Below are 26,655 nucleotides of genomic sequence, written 5' to 3' on the forward strand. Positions count from 1 at the left end.
TTATTCTGCATCTGTACCCAGTGATTTCTGTGAGCATCCTGATTCCCAGTGTTTTGAACTCTGCATCTGATAAGTTGGCTATTTACTCTCGCTTAGTTCTTTTGCTGGAGTTTTGATCTGTTCTTTCATTTGGGCCACATTTTTTGGTGTCAGCACACCTGTTACATTGTAAGAGGCAGAGCCTTAGGTATTCCCCAGAGTGGGGCAAGCCACTTTGCTGCATTGTGGTGCTAGATGTAGGGGAGAGGTCAGAGAGGGAACAATGCTGCTTGCTCAGCTCTCATGTCACTTTTAGCAAGTAAAGTGAATTGGGCCCTTCTGGAGCTGACTCCAGGGTTGGTGGGTTTGTGTACATTCTAGGACACCATGGATCCCTCCAATGGACTTTCCTGTGAGACTGGAAGTTTCTCCTGCATCATCTATTGATATGATTATGTGCTTTTTGTTTTTCATTCACATACTTTTCTTATTTAAATATGACAACTACCTTGTGAGGAAGATTCTATTAGTATTTCTTATTTACAAATAAGAAATTGAGGCTAATTTCAGGTAAAGACAAGATTCAAATCAAGGTCTTCCTTATGCCAAAATTCATGTTCTTAACCACTACCTATAATACATAAAAGTCACATATAATTAGAAAAAGAAACAATAAAGTATATCTTCCTCCCCTCCAACAACATCCAAAAAAATTTGTTGTAGCAGTGTCTGGATTACATGTTCTATTATATAATAATTATTCATCTCTAGTTGTAAATAAATATTAACACATGAAAGCTTTCAGCACTGATAACACTAGAGGATAAAAATGGCATCCAACAACAAAAAAATAGTTTGGAAATTCTCCAAAACAGTCACACTCATACCCTACTAGTAAGTTTACTTGTATACAAACTTGTACCTGTACATACAAACATGAGTTGTATATATAATTCATGTAGGATCAACACTTGTAAGATCAGTATTTTGGGGAGGAGTAGTGGAGTTTCTGGAGACCCCAGGAGCTAGAGCTGTAATAACCACTCCACCCCCATCTCTTCCACCTCCAGCTACAACTAGTAAAGGCTGCTCATGCAGTAATAAACAAAAATATATATACAGTAAGTCCTCACTTAAATGTCTTTGATAGATTCTTAGAGTCCGTGACTTTGAGTGAAATGACGTTTAACAAAACCAGTTTTACTGCTTGACCTAATAAATGAATTTGGTAAAACAGCGGGATACAAAGTCAATATCCAGAAATCAAAGGCATTTTTGTACACCAACAATGAAACAGCAGAAGCAGAAATCAAGAAAAAAATCCCATTTGAAATAGCAAAAAGAAAAATAAAATACCTAGGAATAAACCTAACCAAAGAGGTAAAAAACCTGTATTCAGAAAACTACATAACACTGAGGAGAGAAATCAAGGAAGACACAAACAAATGGAAACATATACCGTGTTCATGGATTGGAAGAATTAATATCATCAAAATGTCCATACTACCAAAAGCAATTTACACATTCAATGCAATACCTATTAAAGTACCAATGGCATATTTCACAGACATAGAACAAACACTTCAACAATTTATATGGAACCATAAACGACCCCGAATAGCTGCTGCAATTTTGAGAAAGAAGAGTAAAGTAGGAGGAATCACAATACCTGACACTAAACTATACTACAAGGCCACTGTAATCAAAACAGCCTGGTACTGGCATAAAAACAGGCACATGGACCAATGGAAAAGAACAGAGAGCCCAGAAATAAACCCAAGCCTCTACGGTCAATTAATATTTGACAAAGGAAGCAGCAACATAAAATGGAATAAAAATAGCCTCTTTAACAAATGGTGTTGGGAGAACTGGACAGCTACGTGCAAAAAAATGAAACTCGAGCACCAACTTACACCTTATACAAAAATAGATTCAAGGTGGATAAAGGACTTAAATATAAAGTGTAACACCATTAAAGTCCTAGAAGAGAACGTAGGTAGGAAAATCTCAGATATTTCACGCAGAAACTTTTTTACTGACTTGTCTCCTAGAGCAAGGGACATAAAGGAAAGAATAAACAAATGGGACCTCATCAAAATTAAAAGCTTTTGCACAGCTAAAGAAAACAGTATCAAAATAAAAAGAGAACCAACTGTATGGGAAAACATATTTGCCAATGATACCTCAGACAAGGGTTTAATCTCCAAAATATATAAAGAACTTGCACGACTCCACTCTAAGAAGACAAGTAACCCAATTAAAAAATGGGCAAAGGACTTGAACAGACACTTCTCCAAGGAGGACATACAGAAAATCCAAAGACACATGAAGCGATGCTCAATATCGCTAGCCATCAGAGAGATGCAGATTAAAACCACAATGAGATACCACTTCACACCAGTCAGAATGGCCATCATAAACAAAGCAACAAACAACAAGTGTTGGAGAGGATGTGGAGAAAGGGGGTCCGTAGTGCACTGTTGGTGGGACTGCAGACTGGTACAACCACTATGGAAAGCAGTTTGGAACTTCCTCAGAAAACTAAAAATGGATCTGCCTTTTGACCCAGCAATTCCACTGCTGGGACTCTATCCTAAGAACACTAAAACACCAATACAAAAGAACCTTTGCACCCCGATGTTCATAGCAGCACAATTTACAATGGCTAGGTGCTGGAAGCAACCTAGATGCCCATCAGTAAATGAATGGATCAAAAAACTATGGTACATTTACACAATGGAATTCTATGCAGCAGAAAGAAAGAAGGAGCTCCTACCCTTTGCAACAGCATGGATGGAGCTGGAAAGCATTATGCTAAGCGAAACAAGCCAGGCAGTGAAAGACAAATACCACATGATATCACCTTTAATAGGAATCTAAACAACAAAACAAAAAAAACTAGCAAAATATAACCAAAGACCCTGAAATAGGGGATAGTCTGACAGTGGCTAGAGGGGAGAGAAGAGGGAATTTCAGGGGGGAATGGGTAGGGTTTACAGGAACAAATTTGAAGGACACATGGACAAAAACTAGGGATGGGGGGTAATGGGGGGAAGGGGGGAGGGTTGGGTGGGTGGGCTGGAATGGGAGTAGAGGGGGAGAAAACTGTACTTGAACAATGATTAAAATTTAAAAAAAAAAAACAGTTTTATCAGAGGCCCATTAATATAAACAAAAGTGTTGTATTTCTGGTCACAAATATATCACTAGTCTTTTATATAAAGATCCAAACACTTCTAATATTAAATATTAAAATAAATATAGCCCTGGCTGGTATAGCTCAGTGGACTGAGCATGGGCCTGAGAACCAAAGGATTGCTGGTTCAATTCCCAGTCAGAGTACATGCCTGGGTTGCGGGCCAGGTCCCCAGTAGGAGGCATGTGAGAAGCAACCACACAATGAATGGTGTTTCTCTCCTTTTCTCTCTACCTCCTTTCTCCTCTTTCTAAAAATAAATAAATAAAATATTTAAAAATAAATAACAAAATAAATCTAAACTATACATACATTTAATAAAGATTAATAGAAATAAGTAAGATTATTTTTTAACTGCTTATTTCAATTCAGGGTTGAGGATGACTGAAGCCTCTCATGGCAGTTCAGGGCACAAGGTGGCAGCCCACCCTGGACAGGACACCATTCAATCACAGGGCCACCCACACCCACTCATCCAGGGACAATGCAGACTTGCCAGCTCACCTAACATGTACATGTTTGGGATGTGGGAGGAAACTGAGTCCATACAGAAGACCCAGGCTGACATGGGGAACATTTGCAAACCCCCCACAGACAGTGACGCCAGCCCGGAATAGATTTTTTTAATCAATATTATGACAAAATGACATTGAATCAAATGATATTGTTTGAGGACCTACTGTATTTGAGGACCTGTATGTTGCTAAGATCAGAGGAAGGAAAGCAGCTCTTGTTTGCTGAATGGGAGCTAAAAACCAACTATCTATTATTTGCTACAAAAACGAGAGCAGTTTAGAACAAAAGGTATTAAAAGATATGTTACTGGACTTGGTGTGGGAAACAACATCAGAGTCCAACTGCTAGAATGCAAACTCCTTTTTAAAAAAGATCCATAATTTTTAGAGCTGCAAAAAGCATGAATGGCTATCCATCTCCTCGTTAAAAAACAAAAAACTAACCAAGCACTTTTCTCCTTGGTGACAAGGAAGTAAATACCAAAGTTCTACAGTTTCTGGCGACAAAACCTAAAAGCACAAAGTTTAACAACTTTACAGTAGGTTAAAATTGTGGACTTTCTTCTTTAACTAAAATAAGAACAAGTGCCTGAAACACTCACATTTATAGGTTTATAGGAAAACCTTCCATATTTGGAAATAAAAACAAAAGATAAAGTAACAAAGTAAGGCCTACTCCACATAATTTCTTTAAACATTTTGACAAATCAATCGCCTTTTACTCTAACTAGATACCATTAAGCACACTTCATTACAAATCCTTCTGAAAAGAAATGTCTTTGTCATGTTTGGGTTCTCACCCCTCTGATATGGCCCAAGGAAGTAATAATCACTAGGACATAGAAACTCACAGGATGAGAGCAGCAACAACTACAGAGTTTGTTGAGCAGTGGATGTGCAAGGCCCAGTGAGGACTGGGGCAGGCCAGGGCATGTGTCCTAGGAGGTCAGCCAATTGTTGCTTTGCAGAAATTCAAGTCCTATGTTGCCAGTGCTTCCAGTTTTTTAAGAAAAAGAAATCAAAATTCAGGTTTCAATATGAAATCTAGTACTTTGAGATGCTGGCAACTAAATCAACACATTGTAGAAGACACTGCCCCCCTGTGTGAGAGAGCACTCTCCAATGCTGGCTTTAATGCTCTCTTCTCTCCTGAATGGGGAAATGAGATATTGGGAAACACGCTCATTTTGAAGAGAAGAGTCTCTTTTCATGCTAAACATAGCCTCATGTGCACATGGACATCTTTACTTCCCTCATAAAAAGATTCTAAAAAGGCTTTCAGCCAACTCGGGTGGGCAAGAAGTCTAAGGCAGACTCACTGCTGCCCTGTGATGGTCTCCTCTTTGCTGCTCCAGCTCCTTCCAAAGCCCGCTTCCGCAACTGGCAAATGCAGCCTGACAGATCAATAAAAACATGAACCAAGTTGGCAAAACAAACCACAGTGCAGTTATTCTACATGACTTGCATGGAATGAATCTGTGAACTATAGGTGAGTCATAACATAATAAAGGACTCACTTAGGTTCAGAACAACACACAAGTGTTTTCCCTCATCTTAGCAACTAGGTCACTAGAATCATGAGAGAATATAAGGTACTTAAAGGACTCTGGTGTCTGTCTTACTTTTTCCTGAAAAGTAATTAATCTTAACTAGAAAATTTAACCCAGGCTGCCAGACAGGCATTGTCAGGGTCCATAATTCTTAAGTTATTAAGATACCAACTAGTGATATCCAAGTGGTCTAGAAGAATTAATGCCCCTACCCAAAATGGTTGGCTCATTCCCTAAAAATGATTTGTTGAATGGCAAAATGTTTAAAATTGAGAACCCTTTGACTTCCCGTCAAGATGGGAGCATATATAAACACGCCTCACCTCCTAGCACAACCACATCAAAATTACAACTAAAATATAGAACAATCACTCAGAACCATCAGAAATCAAGTTGAATGGAAGTCTAACAACTACAGAATTAAAAAAACCTCATCTGTCCAGACTAGTAGGAGGGGTGGAAACATGGAAAGGGCTGGTCCCACATCCACATGTGGTGGATAAAAATTTGGAAGGGATTTCCTGGGAGTGAGGAGTCCCAGCCCCATACCAGGTCCCCCAGCCCAGGGTTCCAGTGCCAGGAGGGAGTCCCAAGCAGATCTTCTTAAAGAACCCGCACACAGATTTCCTCAGGCTCACTGTCTCTGAACTCCAGCATCAGGATAGCACCTTGAAAGGCATCAGTGGCATACAGGGAGAAACTGAAGTGTCTGGCATCAAGGCCAGAGCTGGGGAGCAGTTTTCTCCCAGACAGACGGATGGGCAGGGGCCATTGTCCCTTTTCTGAACTCTTTCCCTACAGAGCCAGAGAGTCAGCAGGCAGCTGCCATATCAACCAGGCTAACACTGTGTGTCCCACCCTGGAGATCCCCTGAGATTCTGTCCCACCCAAACTGCTTTTCTGTATGAATGGCTGGTCTTGGCCCACACTTTACAACTTCCTAATTCCTTTCATATAAGCAACAGCCAGCTTCAGTGAGCCCCACCTCCCCATACCTCTTGCTAAGTGGCACCATGCACAGCACTAACAGCAACAAGCCTACACTCACAGCTAGGCTTCACCTGGGAATCTCAAGTCAGCACAAGTAGGAGCCATCTCAGATTGCTTTATAGCTCAGGCAGCATGCCCCAGGCAAAACACAGGTGGGGGCTGACCTTGGATTGCACTACCCAGGAAACCCCAAAGCTTTCATATCCAGTGGACAGCTACAGACCACATCAGAGGACGATCACCCTGCCCTCACACAGCTGATCTACCATGGAGGGCAGAGCTTGGTGGTCAGTAGTCACAGCCAATCGTTGCAGCTGGCTGGCCTGGGTAGATCCCTCCCACTGACCTGCCAACAGCAATCAAGGCTCAACTACAAAAGGAGGATGTACTTAGCCCACATTAAGGATGTACCTCAAATATTCAGCCTGGGTGATAGGGAAGGCTGTGCCACTGGACCCAGGAGGTCACCTACTACATTAAGCCATACTACCAAGACAGGGAATCACAGCAGCTGTACCTAATACATAGAAACAAACACAAGGAAGCTGCCAAAATGGGGAGACAAAGAAGCATGGCCCAGATGAAAGAACAAATCAAAATGCCAGAAAAGAACTAAACAAAAGGGGACAAAAAGTCTATCAGATGCAGAGTTCAAAACATTGTTTATAAGGATGCTCAAGGAATTTAGTGAGGACCTCAACAGCATAAAAAAGATCAAGTCAGAAATGAAGGATACACCAATTAAAATAAAGAACAACTTACAGGGAAATGACAGCAGAGTGGATGAAGCCAAGAATCAAGTCAATGATTTGTAACAGAAGGAAGCAAAAAACAACCAATCAAAACAACAAGAAGAAAAAAACATTTTTAAAAAATTGAGGGTAGTAGCCCTGGCTGGCGTAGCTCAGTGGATTGAGCACGGGCTGGGAACCAGAGTGTCCCAGGTTTGATTCCCAGCCAGGGTACATTCCTGGGTTGCAGGCCATAACCCCCAGCAACCGCACATTGATGTTTCTCTCTCTCCCTCTCTCTCTCTCCCTCTCTCTCTCTCTCTCTCTCTCAAAATAAATAAATAAAGTCTTTAAAAAAAAAAATTGAGGGTAGTGTAAGCAGCCTCTGGGACAATTTCAAGCATTCCAACATTTGCATCATAGGGATGCCAGAAGGAGAAGAGGAAAAGCAAGAAATTAGAAATCTATTTGAAAAAATAATGAAAGAAAAACTTCCCTAATTTGGTGAAGAAATAGACATGCAAGTCCTGGAAGCACAGAGAGTCCCAAACAAGATGGATGCAAAGAGGCCCACTCCAGGACACACCATAATTAAAATGCCAAAAGTTAAAGATAAAGAGAGAATCTTAAAAGCAGCAAGGGAAAAGTAGTTAGTTACCTACAAGGGTGTTCCCATAAGACTGTCAGCTGATTACTCAAAGGAAACTTTGAAGGCTAGAAGGGATTGCCAAGAAATATTCAAAGTCATGAAGCAGGGACCTACAACCAAGATTGTTCTACCCAACAAAGCTATCATTTAGAATCAAAGGGCAGATAAAAAGGTTCCCAGGCAAGAAAAAACTAAAGGAGTTCATCATCACCAAACCATGATTATATGAAATGTTAAAGGGACTTATTTAAGAAAAAGAAGATCAAAACTATGAACAATAAAATGGCAATAAATATATATCTGTGAACAATTGAATCTAAAAAATAAACTGAGCAAACAAGAAGAAAAGAAAGAATCATGGATACAGAGAGCATTTTGATGGTTGCCAGATGGGAGGAGGGTATGGGAGAATGGATGAAGAGGTAAGAGGATTAAGAAGTACAAATAGGTAGTTACAGAGTAGCCATGTGGATATAAAATACAGTATAGGATATGGAGTAGCCAAAGATGCTGCTTTTAAGATTCTCTCTTTATCTTTAACCTTTGGCATTTTAATTATATACATGACCCATGCACATGAACAATGGTGGGAGGATTTCCTGAGGAAGTGGGGGGCTGGGTAGAGGGGAAGCAAAGGGGAAAATTTAGAATAACTTAATAGCATAATCAATAAAATAGAATTTTTAAAAAACGAGAACCTTTGAGATTAACGGTAATTTTATTATATGTATTTATCCCTTATAGTAAGAAAACCCAAAATATGCTAAAGGAAACTCTTATTTAAAATGGAGAAAAGCACCTGTATATTCAATTCATAGTACATAATGACTACCTAATTAATCTCCAAACTCAATACTGAAAAGTACAGCAATTATGAGGCTGGAACTCTACTAGGAATGCCTAATGATCAGATTTGGCTGCTTATTTTCAAATCCACACACAACAATGCCTAAAGTGATCTGGGAAACAGGCTGAAAATGAAAAGTTAAACAATTCCTTCAAAAATTGTTGAACTTAAATGCCTGCTTCCCATTTGAGTGTCCTAAGTAGAAAATTTAGTCCTGTATCAAATTGATTTCCCCCTTCCTCTGTGACAACCATTTGTAAGAGATCATCTTTCAGACTCCAGATCAAAGCGAATTGTGTAAGAACTCCTCGAGCTGAGCACAGTGCAGAAAAAATCTCCGTTCTGTCCCAGGCCTTGCTTGTGCTACAGGACAAATAAGCATGTGAGACACACAACCCTGCCCTCACAGTGTTACCACCTGGAGAAAGGCAGAGGATGACACCAAGGACAGGTGCTGAGACTAAAGGCCTGGACACCAGGTGCACAGAAGTTAGTTAGCTCTAAAAGCCAGAGTGGCTACTGCAGGGACATAGAACTTCAGCACGAGAGCTATAACCCAAGCCTAGAGAGACAGGTAAGTCTCATCAAGAAGGCAGCCAGAGGTAATCTGGATTTTTACCCTGAAGGGACTGAAACGGTGCTTAAGGATCTTAAACTAGGGTAACTTGATCAGGTATTCACACAATAAGAATCACTCTTTTGTGGAGCAGGGTAGCAGACTGTTGTAAGAGAAGGGAAAGGAGAAGCTTTCAACCAATACTACCAAGTAATCTCCATAGAATAGGGTTATCAGATGGATAAAGTAGAGGCCAAAAAGGCATTGAAACTGATGACCAGGAGGAAGGAGAGAGAGAGAGAGAGAGAGAGAGAGAGGGAGAGGGAGAGAGAGAGAGAGAGAGAGAGAGGGGTGGCGGGGAGAGAAGTACAGGGGAAGACAGACATAATGAAGTCAGTTGTAGGCAGGTTGAATTTGATATAACTGTGCATTATCTACAAGAAAAGTCCAGTAGGCAGTTGTATAAAAGAATCTAGAGCTCAGAAAACTTTGGAGTTTTAGGCTGGAAAAGTCAATTTGGCATTCATCAGTATTTCAGTAGTTGAAGCCCTAAGTGCAGATGAGATCACCAGGGAAAAGCTACAGAAAGAGTAAAGAAGGTTAAAAAAAGCAAAGCCCTGGGGAGAGGGGTGGCTGGGGGGAGGCAGCCTCCAAAGGAGATTAAGGCATGTTTGAAGGGGTAGGAGACAACGAAAGAGGGCAATGTTTAGGGGATGGTGAGCAAAAGTGTCAAATGTCACAGAGGGTCACACAGCCTACTCAGAGGATTCCTTGACTTAGTCCACTGGGGTTCTTGGGGCAGCACCTGGAGTCATGGGGCACAAGCCAGCCAGCTTAGGTTCAGAAAGTACCCAGAAGGAGAGGAAGCAGACACTGAATGTTTGCCTCTCTCCAGAGCTTTGGCTGTGAAGGGAAGGAAGGGAATGAGAAAGATGTGATTAGAGGATGAAGAAGGGGTGAGAAAGAGTTTGTTTTGCCCTTTCAGCTAGGAAAGGCCTGACTTTAAGTATAGACTGTTAGAAAGGAGCCAAGTGATCAAAGAAAGGTTTAAGGTAACCAAAGAAGGCGCGCAGGTGGAAGAGCAAGGGGAAGAACACCACCTTCTGAGATCAAAGAGAAAGAGGTAAATAATGGGTACAGACAAGATTTTTTCTGCGTCATGAGAGGTGGAGAGAATTAGAAAGATGCATAGCTGGTGGCCTCATTCCCTAAAGGACAGAAGCAAAGTTAAAGGCATATGACCACCACAACCAAAAGTGAGTTTTAATCATTATCTGTACACCTACCATCTGCATGATTTATCAGGTACCGACACAAAGGCAAGGCCTTGTAGAAAAATAGAGAGCCCTTGACACTTTTATTTAAAGTATCACACAGGCGGTGAACACAGAACAATACACAGATGATGTATTATAGAATTGTACACCTGAAACCTATGTAACTTTATTAACCAATGTCACCCCAATAAATCTGATAAAATGTGTTACACAAATGACCATTACTCCACAGAAACCTCTGTGTGTGTGTGTGTGTGTGTGTGTGTGTGTGTGTGAGAGAGAGAGAGAGAGAGAGAGAGAGAGAGAGAGAGAGAGAGGTAGAAAGAGTACGAGAACTAGTAGCCAAGGGTCCTGGTTCTGTGCTCCCCTTTCTGCCACTAACAAGCTGGAATCATTAACCTTCATAAGAGAGCCAGTTCCATGGCACATAAAATGGTGACCCATGCCAACTGCCCTGCCTTATGCACAAGGTGGCTGTGACAATCGAAGAGAGAAACAAATATGCAAGTGCTTTGGAAATCAAAAGGGGGTGGGGGAAGCAGTAAAATTAAAATATTTCCCATTGCGTGTGTCTTTATACAGTGAAACACTCACACCAGGGACTGCCCAACCGTGAGAATGCTGTTCTTCAGGCGTGAGCATGCAGCCCCCCTATGCCGTCAGGCATGCGTGGGAAGTGGAAACTGCTGAGGGCAGTGCTGCCCTCATCTTGGAAAACCAGTTTTTAAAGCTTGACAACCCCTAAGTGAAATGTTTTCTTTCACTAGGCTTCTCATTTTCTTATTTTTAACACTTAAAAATCAAATTTTTTTAGGACTTTATTCACATAGTACATCTTAAGTAGCAAATCCTGGTCCCTTGGATCTGATCCCACTTACATTTTTTAAGTATTCTCCAGTGAACAAGTTAATATATTCAGTCTCCCTACTTCCTCAGCATCACTAAATCCTCATTTTGATAACCCTCTGTCTAAATCCTATACTTCTCCTTAAAGCCCAGTTCAGATTTTAACTCTAATCACCCCTACCACCACCTACTGAGATCTTACTATGCATGGAACACCGTCTAGGTACGTCACACAGAACACCTCAGCCCTGGAGCCTCACCACACACATGGATAAACTGACAGCACAGCAAGGTGTGGCTCCCTGCCCAAGATCTCAAAGTTATAATACTGTGATGCACTGTCTTCCATGAAGCCAAGGTAACCTCTCCTTTTCATTAATGATTCTGGTTCCTTGATAAGTTACCCAATAAGCAATTAAAGAACTTCAAAAACTGACCCCATTCACTCCATGCAGGCTCCCATCCCCACTGCTCTGCTCTGCCTCTACCCAGTCTCTGCAAACCACAGGCCCAGCTACTCCTACCAGACTTCTCTCCATGTCTCACCTCCATGTCTCGCCTCTCCCTAAATCTCTCACCAATATCCAAGTACTTACAAAAATCAATTCTAAAACAATGTATAGCTGCCTCTTTTCAAAGTCAACATAATGTAGGTGTCAGAGTTAAGGGTGTGGACTAGAGCCAGAATACTTGGATCTGGATTTAGCCAGTATGTAAGGCCACGGTAAGCTCAGACAAATGAATCTCTCTGTATCTCTGCTAAGACTCTCAGGGAAATAGCAATAGCGACAGCGCCTACCACATGGGAGCATTGTGGGGTTGATGAGTTAATACACAGCGAGTGTGTGGAACAGCTTCCACCATTAAGTGAGCATGAGAACAGTATGGGCTTTCCATAATGAATAGATCCATGCTGACTGTACTTCGTTTTTTAGAAGTACATAAATTTACTGTCATAAATTTACTGTGCAAGAGAGTCTCCCCCCTTAGCTCCCTTTATAACTAGTGGATATTCAAATATTTGTGGACTGAAAGGGCATAAACCCAGAATGTAAAAAATGTGAATTTTTCTATGACCAAATTGTTCCTGACAGGAAAGAGTTTTAACATTTTGTAAGAATGTTCAGATTATTTAATAAGCAAAAACTTTTTCTTACCAGTTAACATGTTCTCAAGCATGAAAAATGTTGGAAAAAACTCTAATTACAGCATACAATTTTGTAAAAAAAATTTTTTCTAAAATGCAACAGCAAATATTTGCTTTAGGGCAGAGTATTTTTAAAATTGAGCTGTAAGGAAAAGGAGAATCCATAAAGCTTGAGTTTCTAAGAATGACTGTAAGAAAACTGTGAACATGAAATGCTTTCCTTTCCTTTCAGTTCACATTGTTCTCTTCAAAGCTTCAAATTCTTGCCAATATGAATTTTCAGAGTTCTATTAATTTGTAAACCAAAACAACCAAAACAAACAAACAAACCCTAACGTGATTTATCTAAGGGACACAGCTAGAAGTAGGACCTCTAATTACTTAAATACTGAGGCTGTAGATTAAAACATTAAACCTCAAAACCCTTCAGCCAAACAGATTAAGGAGATTAGAATGGGCTTGACAAATTACCACGGGGTTAGGGGGGAAAATGTGGACAGAAAGTAGGCCAAGCTTAAATAGGGAATTAAATAAAGTTCAAAAGAAAACTAATGGTGTGCATGGACCCTCAATCTCTGTGGGGGAAAAAATTGCCAACCTAGTGATTTCTACAATTATAGAGAGGAACAACATCAATATAAAAATAGCTGCTTATAAAGTTCTTAGAAAATGTGAACATGCAGCAAAGTTAACCTTGGAAAATAATGATTTTCAAATAGACCTTGGCAACTGGAGAGGAGACATACAAGGTCAAAAATAAACTTGTTATGATAACATGAACCTAAATATCTTATGAGTACTGGTCACCCCCCACCAAAACAGTTAAAATCAAAGCCACTAACTCAAGGCATCAACAGGAGCCCCACTGGAATATCTGGTTTTCTGTCCCTGAAGATTATCAGTTGGCTCAAAATAAAAAACAACTAATCTGCAGAAGAGCTAAAATGACTTGGGTGGCTACATGAGAGCCTGGGAGAGCACACAGCCTGGAAAGATTCTGAAGAGTTGAATGTCTCCATCTTGGCAAAGGCACAACATGAGAGACCCAGGGGGGATCCAATAACCCTCCACAAACATCTCAAGTGCGAAAACAACAAGCAGGAACAGAGATTTCTTACCCTGGTACCAAATGTACTTTCTGGCATTTTGAGAAGGAATAGAAAGTAAAATGTACAACTCTAATTAACGTCACCCAAAAAGATTTTCAAGATTCAACGGTGGGCTTTCTTCTTGGGCTATTATAAGCAATTCTGTTCTTTGTAGTACCTCATTTCTAGCAGTTTTATTTTTTTGAAAAATATTTATTTATTTTTAGACAGAGAGGAAGGGAGGGAGAAACAGAGGGAGAGAAACATCAACGTATGGTTGCCTCTAGTGCACCCCCTACTGGGGACCTGGCCTGCAATCCAGGTATATACTTGACTGGGAATTGAACCATCACACCTGGGGTCCACAGGCGGCACTCAATCCACTGAACTACACCAGCCAGGGCTCATTTCTAGCAGTTTTAGAGCTTTTAAAAAATATTTTGCCTATGTTATTTAAAATGTTTCCTTCAGAGTTTAAAGTATTTCTTCAAACTCAAAAAAATGCCAGGATTAGGAAATTAAAGGTGGCAGTTTCTACTCAGCTCTAGCTGGTAAATCAGAAAATCTGAATTCTCACCAGAATTCTCCAGTTTGTAAATACTGGCTCGAGCGGGTGCAGGGGGGTTGATGGCGGGACCACACTACATAGCAAAACAAGAGTCTACAGGCCCAGTCTAGCCCTCAGGCTGTTTGCAGCTTCTGTGATACATTTGTCTGCAGCTTGCTACCACTTTTTAACCTCAATATTTACATATCTGGGGGTAAAATTTAGCCAGTCTCTAAGAAGATACAGGTTACTTACTACTCATTAGTTCTCATAGATTGGAAGTATCCTGCTCCAGACACCCAACATCATCAGGTAATTGTGTAGATAAAAAACCTTCTTGCTTTGCTAACATAATACATGTAAGCCATGAAGTTATGTCCAAATTAACTGAGAGCTAGCTCATAGAGTCTAACTCAAATTTTCTATAAAAGTTATTATAATAAAAACATTTTTAGAAAACCAAAGAAAGCTAAAGAAGCTTGTACCAGAATCCCACTTTTCTCACGAGCATGAAAATGGTGGGGCACAAGATAGGAAAATCTGAACTGTGGAGAAAGAGAAGAGTGAAGGCTTAGGTCCCTGAAGGCTTAGGTCACTGAAGTGGGCTTCAGTGCTTCTCCCCTAAAGCTACTGTCATGTCCTACTTCGGACGAAAGCCCCATTGATGCAGTGCAGTTCTCTGCTGAGGCCCACTTGAAGACTGTAACCAGTGGGAAGCGGCCCTTCTCTTACTACCTGTGGCCTGTTATCACCTCTTCTGGAACAGCTTTCATTTCCAGGCTCTAGAACAAAACTCATGAGAATCACAGATACAGATTCTTGAGCCTGCCTACCTGTACACCTGCTGAATCTATCCCCTAGGGAATTTTTATTTTTTAGCTATTTGTATTTTTAACAGGCTTCCCAGATGATTATGATATGCTGCCAACCTCCAGAATGAATGCAAAACTTCCCTTTGATCTATAGTACTGGGCTTAAAACCCAAGAGGACTTGTTATGGTCTCTACATCACGTGGCATAATCCACTGGCACATACTGTTCCCTCCGCTTGTACACTGATGCTGCTTAACCCCTAACACACCTGCTATGCTATGGTAGTAATGTTTATCTGCTCCCAAAATTCATGTTGAAATCCTAAACAACAAAAGTAATAATACTAAGGGATGGGGCTTTGGAGAAATGCTTAAGTAATGAGGGTGGACTTCTCCTGAATGGGATTAGTGCCTTATAAAAGAAGTTCAAGAGTGATCTCTATCCCATCTACCTCGTAAAGGCACAATGAGAAGGTGCTGGCTGCAAACCAGAAAGAGGGTTCCTTAAGAGAATGTGACCATTCTGGTGCCGTGATCTTGGACTTTCAGCCTCCAGAACCGTGAGAAGTAAATTTCTGTTGTTTATAAACCCTCTAGTCTGTGGTATTTCGTTACAGCACCCTCAGCGGACTAAGTCCACCCCTCACTTTTGTCACTTCTACTCAACACTCAGGTCTCGCTCAAATAGTACTTCCTCAGAGAAGAATTTGCTGAGCTCCTTCATTCTAAGTCACAGCCCCATTATCAATCTTATAATAGTGCATAAATACCTTTAGGGCCCTTGTCAAAGTCCTCACACATTGACTTGAGTGGTTATTTGAATAATGTCAGTTTCCAACTAGATCGGACTAGAACCACTTGGCTTTGCTCCCCACTATAACCCATACCCAGCACTAGGCCTGGCAAACAGTAGGTACTCAAGATATTTCGGTGAGAAGTTGCTAAATTGACAGTGTATATTATATGGAAGACAGTGGGCTCCTCAATTGTATGTTGAGTGGTGCACCAGCAGGATACACACCACTGACAAACTGAAAGTTAGCTGCTTGCTGGGTTAGATCATTTCATAATAGGACAGTTCCTCTTTCGAGGTTTAAGACAATAAGAGAGCTAAATATGGAAGTAGAAAAGATTATTTGTACATATGGATGCAAAGTGAATCACAGTCACACAGGTTTCCACCATGGATTGTTTCACACAGTGAGGCTGACAGTTTACTGAGAAGGGATGGCTCAATTTGAGAGCTGCCAGGAGTCGAAGCATCCCACAATGAATCCACAACTGCGGGTGATACTTCAGTCTGGGAAATTAGGTGGAAGCATTTGGTAACAGAAAAAGTTCATAAACGATGTCCTGAAAGGTCACAAAGAAAAGAGCAATGCTTTGTAGAAATAAGAGACCATCAGGGCTCAAAGCCTGATTTATCTGGAGCAGAATGGAATAGGACCATATAAGGAGATAGAAGTAATGGCAGGTTGATAGTAAATGCTGCTAGGTTCCAGTGACTTACTTGGGATGTAAATTAAGATAACTGTACCATTTCCATGTATACTTCAAACTCAAAGTGAAAAAAACAAACAAAAAAAACCAGGAACCTGTAATTTCCACTGATATATAGATTCTCAAGTTTCCCAAGTGATCTCCAGTTTTTGCTTTTGAATACCTAGCAGGTCATTTTTTTCCACCCAAAGTCTTAAATACCTACCACATGCAAACAAACCCCGGATTTATTATTTCCAGTCTTAACACTTTCTCTAAGCTGATCTACTAGTTATTCCTGCCAATGGTCAGGTCTTACCTGGACACAAAACAGCACAGAACAGCACTCAAACTTAATAAGTGAAATATCCAGAGCTGTTGGTTTTCCCTCCAAACCTGTTCCACCCAAGTCAAATCCATGTCAAGAAACTAGTATCTTCCCACCATCCCTACCTTTCAAACAAAAAAACCCCTATGAGCCTCCCTTGATGCCTCACTGTCTATCACTTGTCTCAGGCCCACTCCCATCTCCAATCAGTCACAAAGCCCTATCAGTTCCCTGCCAAATACACCTGAAATTTGTCCACTTCGCACTGTGTCCACTGCTACAATCCTAACTCCAAGTCATCATCATCGCTGCTCACCTGCTAACTGTTCTCCCTGTTCCTGCCCACTCTTGCCCTTCCAAGTCATTCTCCCCCAAGGAGCCAGAATGATCTTTTTCAAAAATGGTATTACTCCCCTGCTCAAAATCCTCCAGTGATCTTCGGTCATAGTTAACAAACAGAAGCATAAAGGTCATAGAACTGAGAGTTCTAACTCTGGCTCTGCTACTAACTATCCAGTTTAGCAAAGTGTAGTGACTTTACCCTCCTAGGCCTTATTAGCAAAATGAAAGGGCTTTATGTTTAGCTTTAAAATTCTAATTTCTAAGTCCAGCATACAATTTGATATAACTATCTCAGCTTATTCCACTTCTCCCTTTCAATAAAATGCTTATCTCATAAATCCGGTATCTAAGCACCCCCTCCCTTCCAAGGACCATGCTCATGAACACACACAGAGGGGTGCCATGACTTTTCTCCCACTTTCCTTTGTTATCTTTGGACAAAAAAGACAAATATAAAGGGACCTCAACCTTCCACTTGGAGCTGGAAGTTACCCAATGAGATCAGCAAGCACTGGCTGTGCCCTCAGATGGGTTTTAAGCTGCTACACAACATCTTCCAGTTGACACAAAACCAAAACTGACACCCAGAGAAAACTGAGTACAGATTCTTGCAGTCTAGGCCTCTAGTCAGAATGTCAATTTTTATATATTTTTTCCTCTAGGGTTTTAGGAAAGATTAAGTTTTAAATGTAAGAATGACTAGTCCCAGAAAAGAACATCATTTTTTAAAAAATATTGACTTATTGACTTATTTTTAGAGGGAGAGGAAGGAAGACAGAAAGAGCGAGAGAGAGAAACACAGATCAGTTGCCTCTCACATAAGCCCCAACCTGCGACCTGGCCTGTAACAGAGGCATATGCCCTAAATGAGGATCAAACCAAGGACCTTTTGGTTTTCGGGAAGACCCCCAACCCACTGAGCCACACTACTCAGGGCAGAACATCATTTTTTAAGAAAACCCACTAAAATATACAAACCAAGTATTCCCATGAAGTAAAAGGATAGATTCCACACTTATGTGGCCTGAGTAAGAAGACACACTGAACAGATGAGAAGACTTTCCCATTTTGGTTCACTTTGTAAAACACTGTTTCATGGAAGCAGTGGGGAAGGGAGAGCAGTGAAACAAACCACAAAACCCTCACATTCAGAGAACTGGGAGACAACCTCCTCTGACTTGCCATGGGACAAATTAAGTAAATAAAGAAAAACCACTTAGCTACCCCAGCGCGCCGCCCCCCCCCCCCACAGCTCTACCAACAGACAACTTCCTCTTCTGCCTCTCATTCTCTGTCCTTTGGCCCTAATGCCACAAATAGCCCAGGATATTGCTAATACTCTGGTTCTATATTCAGAGGTAGCTGCTTTTGCGTTTAACTCCCTGTTTTTGTCCTGCATCTCTATGCTTTTTTTGGAGACACCAGAATATTACATTTGAGATTTTAAATTCAATCTACATTTCCTTAAAAACAGAAAAATATACCCGTTTAACTGGGTGTGTGAACAGAAAACTAATGCTAAGTATGCAAAATATGAGATCTTAGTTAAAAGAGCAAAATGAAATCTAAAACCTACCTAGATAGCACCGCTATCCATGCACTGCAGATTTAGTCCCTTTCACTCCAAGCTCTTGGGTCCTAACTCTCCTCACAAAAGAAGTCCTGAGCCCCCAGTTTCACCCCCTCCTGAAACCAGCGCTGCCTAGGGGCTCCAAGGGGGCTGGCACTGTGGCTGCCACCGACCTGAGAAGCCTGATCAGAAACCAGACAGAGCCATGCAATTCAAAGGAATGCTGGCTGCAAACACAGGCCAAAGATGAAAAATTTTATCTACTAAAGTGTTGATAGCAGGTATATTTGTGCCAAGAAAACCCCATTCTCCAATCCCCAAACTTATGGAAGATTTTGTTAGCATTTCAAATGTCCACTCAGAAAATATGGAAGGGCCATCTAACATAGTCCTGACGTTTGAAACTATACATTAAATAATACCTTGGAGAAATCTCAATTCTGCTTTCTTTTTTTCCACCAAGAAAGCAAAAAGTGAAGTAGGATCCTCTTTCCTGGAAGGCTACTGGGAAGCCTACTGGCCGAATTTGCAGGGGTCCACTGTATTGCAGCTGACACTTGCAACTTGCTCCAACACCTAGTAGTGGATGGTTTGTACTAACCTGTCTTGTACTTGTTTCATGTGTGTAGGCTATCCACCTCAACCCATACTTCTCTGGCATCCTGCCCTGAGCTGAGGTATATATTTGGTGGACAACGCAAATATTTAACATTTTGTCTTAAACGTGTTTTAAAGCAATTTTTAGTTGCATAGCTTTTTATTCTTAAAAAAAAAAAGTTAAATTTTCCCCTTATCTGTTTTTTTTTAAACTAGGAAAATAGAACAGATCCTGTATGACAGATAAGGCAAAGCAAATCTCATTAAGTTCTCCACTATTTTAATCATAAGACAGGCTGACTGGCCCTCCTTTGGAGGAGGGAGGAGCTCACCTTGTTTCCTTCCTCCCTCATTTTCTCCCTTACCCTACATCCCATCAAAGCACAAGTTCAATAAATGGCTTGTTCTGGTGAATCTTCGTAAGTTGGAGTTAAAGGCACAGTTCTGCCAACACGGTTAATTTCTACCAGTTGCTTTATTTGCCCCTTTCTCATTTTTCCTCAGCCACCAAACAAGTCTCGTTCTGAAGACATCTGGATGCACAAGAGCACACTATAGATACAACCCTAACCTCTTCTAAACCCAAAACTGGCAACACCCAGGAACAGATTTTTCCCCATTAAAGATAAGGGTTATCTTTCCAAACAAGGATCCTGGGATCTGCTTCTTCTGTTTTTTTTTTTTCTTTAAACTTCAGGAATTTTACCTCCTAGCACCATGTAGACTGCTGATCTGGGTAGACGCTGATCTATTGTGCAATAGATGTGCACAATAGAATGTTTATACGATAGATGTAACAAAATCACAGACTTTAACTTAATAGATAAACCTTAAAAATTCACTTCAAATATTTTACTTTACAATACTAATCTGAATTTTGGAGTCAGTGGCAATAACTTAGAATTTCAGTGATAGGATGTGTGCTCTGAGTCACCTCATTCAAACACAATGCTTCCATTTATCAAAGGGCAGAAAAAGGATTTTTTTTTCTTTGTTGAAAAAGAAAGATACAGTATTTTGTTTACTTGAAAAAGCCACAGTTGAAAAACATTCTGTATTACATGTGTAACTCACTCTCAAATATCAGCACAACCCCAACTCTTCTTTCTTAGGTGGTAAGTAGAATATATTAGAACTTTAGTTTCAATGTTTCTTAGAGTTTACAAGGAACAATCTTTAAAAATTAATAATTTGCTTCCAACATTTTGACCTTGTTTTTATTTTATTTTTTATGGTTTTTATCTCAACATAAACTAACTGGGGCTGAGGACCCAAAAAAGTTATTTTCTTTACAATGTTAAAGAAGCCAGTGTCCCCCCAACACCACCACCAAAAAAATAAAAAAGAAAAAAACAATAAAACAAAAGCAAGACAGCTCAAAACATTCTTTGAAATTTTCCCATGACAGAAATGTTCTCCACCTTATTAGGTTGTGGGTTATACAGGTATACATACTTTTTGAAACACAGCAAATCATATTCTTAAAATCTCTATATTTTATAGTATATAAATTATGGCTCAATAAAAAGATTTCCAAAAAATCTCTGTGCAAATCACATTTTAATACTGCCCTCAGTACTTCATCTCTGACCTGAATTTTTTATAGGTCAACAAGCTTCTAAGACCAAATGAATTTCCTTACCCAAAAACTACTGGCACCCCTGCCCCCAACTCTGCAGAACTTCCATCTAAAAATCTTTCTTCACACTGGAATTGCCCCAGATATGAAATTCCACTCACCTCAACTGACTGAGAAGGCATTTTCAGCTTAGTGAGCTTAGATTTGGCAGGCACTTTTAAGTCAGTTTTTTCAAAGGTCTGTTGCCGGTAATCCTCCGGCGGTGGTTTTAGTTCAGGAGACTCACTAGGAGCTTGATCTTGACCATCCATGGGCCGGACATAAGCCGTGGGCTTCTGCTGCATTGCAACGCTTTTTGAGGGGAGGGAGGGTGGGGGAAAAGACTGAGAAGGTGGCTGGGGAGGGACTACCCCAAGGCTGGAAACTGCCACTAAACTGTCCTGAGGGGTCTCTTTATCTCGGACCTTTACTGCTAGGTCCTTGGGTGATTTGGCGGGGCAGTAGCCTTTATTGTTATTGTTACTGCTGTGAACCTTGTTGCTTCCTTGTGTCCTGGGAAGATTTTGCTGGTTGGAATGTACCGGTGATAAAGGAGGTACTGGGGAAGGTAAAGAGGAGAGTAAAGGAGAAAGCCTCCTCTCTGGAGCTGAGTCTGTCATCGAACTACAGTGGTCTCCATCAGCTCTGCGATCACCATTTTTGTGATGACCAGAGCTGTAGCCCTCCTGACCAAGGCGATCTTGGGCTAGGTGCTGGCTGTCCGGGGGTGCATAGCTTTTGACATGGAGACTTGGCATGGATTCCATTCTTGGCTGTGCCATCTTTGGATTGTGGCTAATGTTACCTGCAGGAAGTGGTCCAGAGGCAGGAGTGCTAATAGGCTGGTGACGGACACTGGTGTTGAAAGAGTGCGATGGAATTTTGCTCCCCTTCTCAGGAAATAAAGGATATCTTGGCTTTCCCAACCTGCTTTCAGGAGCATCCAAACGATGAGTATGGGACTTGGTACTAAGTAACTCCTTTACTTCTTCATAGTTTCCCAACATATTCTGTATTCGACTGGATAGCTCATCACCTTTTTCTGTCTGGAAAAGAAAAAGAAAAAGAAGACAGCAAAGTTAGATACTGAAAACAAAACGAAACAAGAAAAACAACATTTAATACACCATGTTACAAAACACCACTAAAAAAGAAAACTTCTCAATTTAATGCGTAACACAGAATTTAATGTGCAATTTAAACTAAGCTCCCCTGTTGAAACGCCTGTCATGGCAAATATTACTACATACAGAAGACTGACATTACCACAAACTTTGGTAATTTTGACTAACAATGTTCAGAATTTTCATATTGTTTTCAGAAACAATCTCTAGAATAAATTGTCTTATTTTCACAGCCATTGCCCTTGTTCATACTCACTTTTATCACAGTGTTAAATATTATGATAAATCAGACTTTCCAGTATACAATAAATACCTTGTAGGGCTCTCCAAAAAGGGGAATCTTTTCAGGAAATGCCTCTTTCTCTTGGTGAGCTTCCTGGTTGCGTCTTTCCTTCTCTCTAATTCGAAGCAGGTTTCTGTCTTCATTGTACAAGCTGTTTCAGACGCCACAGAATAACAAAAACAATGAAATTTGTCAGCATCCAAGTTATGCTGTGCATACATACATGTTTGAGGAAGGCAAGGAGAAGCGATGACAGGGAAGGTAATTTAGAGAAAGTATAAGTCCCTCAACTCACTCCCAGATTAAGGCTCAGTCAGCGGGCCGTGACCCTCCAGCCTCAGTTCTGGTTCCAGAAATCTAAGTATTCACTTTGGGTGACTGCCTTCCTGGCTCAAGACTGACTCCAAACCGAACAGTGTTTTATAGGCAGTGGTGGAACTGAGACAAGATTAATAATATTTTTACTTTCAGCTCGAAAAGTATGAAGTAGAGGTGGAAGCTTTTCATCTGAAAGAGTCAGCAGGATGTGAACTTTCAAAAAGCTGTTTTCCTGGATCAGTACTGTACATTTTGGAAGATTAAAATCAAAAGGCTTATTCCATAATTAAAAGATTACTGGGCACCCAAAACAGCATTTACTTTATTCTCAGCCTATTCTACTGGGAGTGTCCTGGCATGTAAACTCAAGAAGATCATTTTTATTTCTCATTTCAAATGCCAAGGATGGGAAAATCCAATTTTAGATGCAAACTGATTGCCCTAGTTAAACCATATAAAAATGTACCTTAAATCATAAGCCCTGGCACCAAAAAGGTTAAAATGCATTCACTGACAAACAAAACACAGAGATGGAAACCAGAGAGTGTGCAGTGTTAGCTAGCATCTGCTAGCGTCTGCCCCAAAAGCAGGCTTGGCCCATGTCAGCAACACGAGCTACTCCCTGCTACTCCCTGCCAACTGCACATGTGAGATATAATAATGAAAATAAGAACTATAGAAGACTTTGTCTTCACAGACTTGCTTCTAGTTATCTACTGAATTTTTACCCCAATATTACTTGAATAAATAAGTAGGGAAATATCTAGTTATCTCACCAAGACTATGTGTACCCTTAGAAATTTTAGCTGTGGTGCCGGATACCCTCCGAACCCCACATCCTGGCCTCTCTGCTCTCTCATGAGTTCTCTCATTTTCTCTGACAAGAGCCTACTTACTGGTCTCCCTGCCTTCCCCACATCTTTTCCCTCTAATTTAGACTTTTCATGGAAAGAAATCTGAACTACAGCCCTGGTTCTCATGCCACTATCCATATTTTAAAATAATGAGCTGATGGCTCTTTACTCCTGCAGGATAAACTCTATTTTTTAAATAATTTTTATTGATTGATTGATTTTGGAGAAGGGGGGAGAGAGAGAGAGACAGAGACAGAGACAGACATTGAGTTGTGTTCCACTTATTTGTGCATTCATTGGTTGATTCTTGTATGTGTCCTGACTGGGGATCAAACCTGCCACCTTGGCTTATCAGGACAACTCTCTAAGCAACTGAGCTACCCAGTCAAGGCAGAATAAACTCTTAAATCCTTTTATGCTCTTTAATGCCTTTGCATTAAAATTCCCCCATAATCTAGTATAGATCTACTCTAGAAATTATTACCCTTTCTCCCTGCTGGCCTACCACATGCTTTCTACTTGGCAGGACTCCCCAAACATACCCTGTAAAGGTCAGCCTCTTGCTCTCTATCCCAGAACCGCCTTTTACTGAAAAGATGACCAGTTCTTCCAGAATCAGCTTACCCAGAAAGTACGACTCTATTTTCCAGCCACACCAGCCTATACCCCGCCCCAGTGATATCCTGAATTTTGATGCTTTCCATCTAATCACACAAATTCCCTCTGCCTCTCTCTCAACTCTACACACACATCCCCAATTTTCAGCCACCAGCTTTCAGTCACTCTGGAGTGACTCCAATGTCACCCACTCTAAAGGCTTCCTAAAATCCACTGGGTATGTGCTGACTTAACATCTCAAGTGGTTCTTTCTCTTCTCCCCTTTCCCCTTGAATATGACCTCTATTTATAACAGAACTCACATTTCTCTCTCCTGCTGCTAAAGCATGGTACTTTACATAAACACTAATCATTAAATATTTTAAAATTAAAAATAGCCACTGTGCTTATATTTGTATAAACTTACTTATAATTTTCTTTTAAAAAACTGACTCTAGAAGACATATATAAAAACAATTTTTAAAAATTATAACCATCTAGCCCTGGCTGGCATAGCTCAGTGGATAGCGCACGGGCTGCGAACCAAAGTGTCGCAGGTTCGATTCCCAGTCAGGGTACATGCCTGGGTTGCAGGCCATGACCCCCAGCAACTGCACATTGATGTTTCTCTGTCTCTCTCTTTCCCCCTCCCCTCTCTAAAAAAAAAGTAAATAAATAAAATCTTTAAAAAATATTATAAAAAATTATAACCTCTAAAAATGATCTATTTCCATAGCTCCTTTTTCAAATTTATTTTTATTGTATTTTTTCACTACCATTTGTTCCTCTTATACATCCCACCCCTTACAATCACCACACTTTTATCCCAGATTTAAAGGCGGGGAGAGGCTAAGCCACCTGGTTGAATTTACTAGGGTGTGGTATAAAGAGTTATCATCTTAGGTAATCTACAAAAACCATACCTAGATAATGGATATCTCAGTATCAGATTTTAAGAAAACTCATAAAACTACAAACAAAGAATTTATGTTAGTCAACGTACTGAAAAAGTCCAGGAAGAACTAAACCAACTCCAGGGCGTAGCCTTTTAACAGTATGAAGTCTTGTGTTTCAGACAAGCCTGCTTCTAGCTGGTAATAGCACCATAGATTTGATGATCTTTCAAGAATTAATATTTTAGGATTTTAGTGATTACTCTTGTTTCTTAAAAAAAAGTAGTTCCATGTTAACCATGGCTCCCATGGTTAACATACAACCATGGGAGCCATATAAGATGATGATCCAGAAATAACTTCTTTTTTCCTTCAAAAACTTGTTTTTCAGCCACTTTGTTTGCAAGGAGGGCTGGGGCATGTGACCTGAACTCCCCAGCTTCTCTTTTCCGAAGCAACCTGGTGCAGGCACCACGGAAGGTGTCTGCTTTGCTCTGTGTTCCTGATTCTGCTGGCTACCACAGTGGAGTCCCTACACCTTTATTTTCTTGTGAATGTTGACCATCTTTGGTTCTGCTTTATAAATTAGGAGTTTTGCCCACTTCTAAGTAATTGCTACCTTTGTCTCAGAAAAGGGAACCCCAAATTACAAAAATTTCAGTTCCAGGTTTAAAAGTGAGGGTGTGAACAGAAGCACCTCAACTATCAGGCTGCTTGGAGTTCTCGCTTTATTTTCTTATTAATGACACAGCATTTTTTAAAAAAAACTACACTGGTTTAAAGTTACTAAAATATTTCTAAATCAATCAGCTTAGCATTGGTTAGGTTTCACCACATCTGTAGATTTTCGGCCTAAAATAATAAAAACTGCTACAGAAATAAAGACAAAAATCCAGCTTTATAAATTCCTAACACTGGTTTGCTTGCTATGCCATTCAAAAATCATGCCTCCCACAGGTAGAAAATCCTGTTAAATTAAGGATTCTAGTTAATTAAGGTTTTACTTCATTAGTTTAAAAAAATTTTAACCCACACCAAGGTTTTATTGGCAGACATGTAATACTACACCAATTTTAAGACAAACACTGAAGGACCTTTTTTCTTTATCCAGCACTCCCTCCAACTGAAAGGTAGTCAGATGAGGAAACACGGCATGAGTGTCACTGGTGGGATGAGTTTTTTGGTCCAGACTTTGAGAGAAACTGCCTCTCACCCACACTGTCTGATGGGCAACTAACTCCCTGTTGGATCTCACTCACCAAGGCTCCAGGGCGGGGCAGAAGGTGGCAGAAAGGGAAAGGCCCAGTCCACAGTTCCCAGGAGTATGTATAGTAGGCTGTGAGCACTCATTCTTCTGGGTTACCTAACTTCTTGTAACTAGACAGGAATTTGCCAGTTGTACTGGGTAGTTTTCTGATTTATTTGGCTTTTACTTATTCCAAGTCTGCAATGGCTTAATTCTGGTTCTGTTAAAAATGACTAGGCCAATATGTTCATGAATATTTTCCTTTCTTTGGTTCCATTTTGAAACCAGGGGAAATGTGAATTTTAAAAAACATGAACACAATTCAAATAGCATAAGCCATTGTTCAACCTCTACACATCATTTTTTAAAAAAGGTGCAAGCAAGGAGGGGGTGGATGGAAATATTTTAAATGGGGGATTTTAGGAAGCAGTAAATGTCCTACATGATTCACAGACTCTGTAATTACCTTTGAATAATTACAAGTTGACTATCACTTCATTTAATTAAAGGCACTTTTTTTTCCGGTGTGGAGAGAAAAAGCGCATTCTTGCTCTCACAGGATAACGTCACCCCAACATCAGCCTTGTCAGACTTCGTCACTGTTCCATATACAACAGAGTTGCAAGTTCTCTGTCGCTGCTTTCTACACAGCACTTTGCGTTAGGTAAGAGATTAT

General features: G+C 40.5%; 1 protein-coding gene across 10 annotated transcripts in view; it reads right to left on the reverse strand.

The window, feature by feature from the left end:
- The window catches only part of AFF1 (AF4/FMR2 family member 1), a 194,415-nt gene that overhangs the window by 73,992 nt on the left and 93,768 nt on the right, over positions 1-26,655 (reverse strand). For all 10 annotated transcript variants that reach the window (XM_036026834.1, XM_036026852.1, XM_036026830.1 and 7 more), the window contains 2 exons: positions 22,102-22,222; positions 20,787-21,710 (listed from right to left, as the gene is read on the reverse strand). In XM_036026834.1, the coding sequence (XP_035882727.1) occupies positions 20,787-21,710; positions 22,102-22,222 (1,045 nt within the window). The remainder of the gene's footprint in view (positions 1-20,786; positions 21,711-22,101; positions 22,223-26,655) is intronic.

The sequence above is a fragment of the Phyllostomus discolor genome, chromosome 1, assembly GCF_004126475.2.
Source record: "Phyllostomus discolor isolate MPI-MPIP mPhyDis1 chromosome 1, mPhyDis1.pri.v3, whole genome shotgun sequence".
Taxonomy (NCBI): Eukaryota; Metazoa; Chordata; class Mammalia; order Chiroptera; family Phyllostomidae; genus Phyllostomus; species Phyllostomus discolor.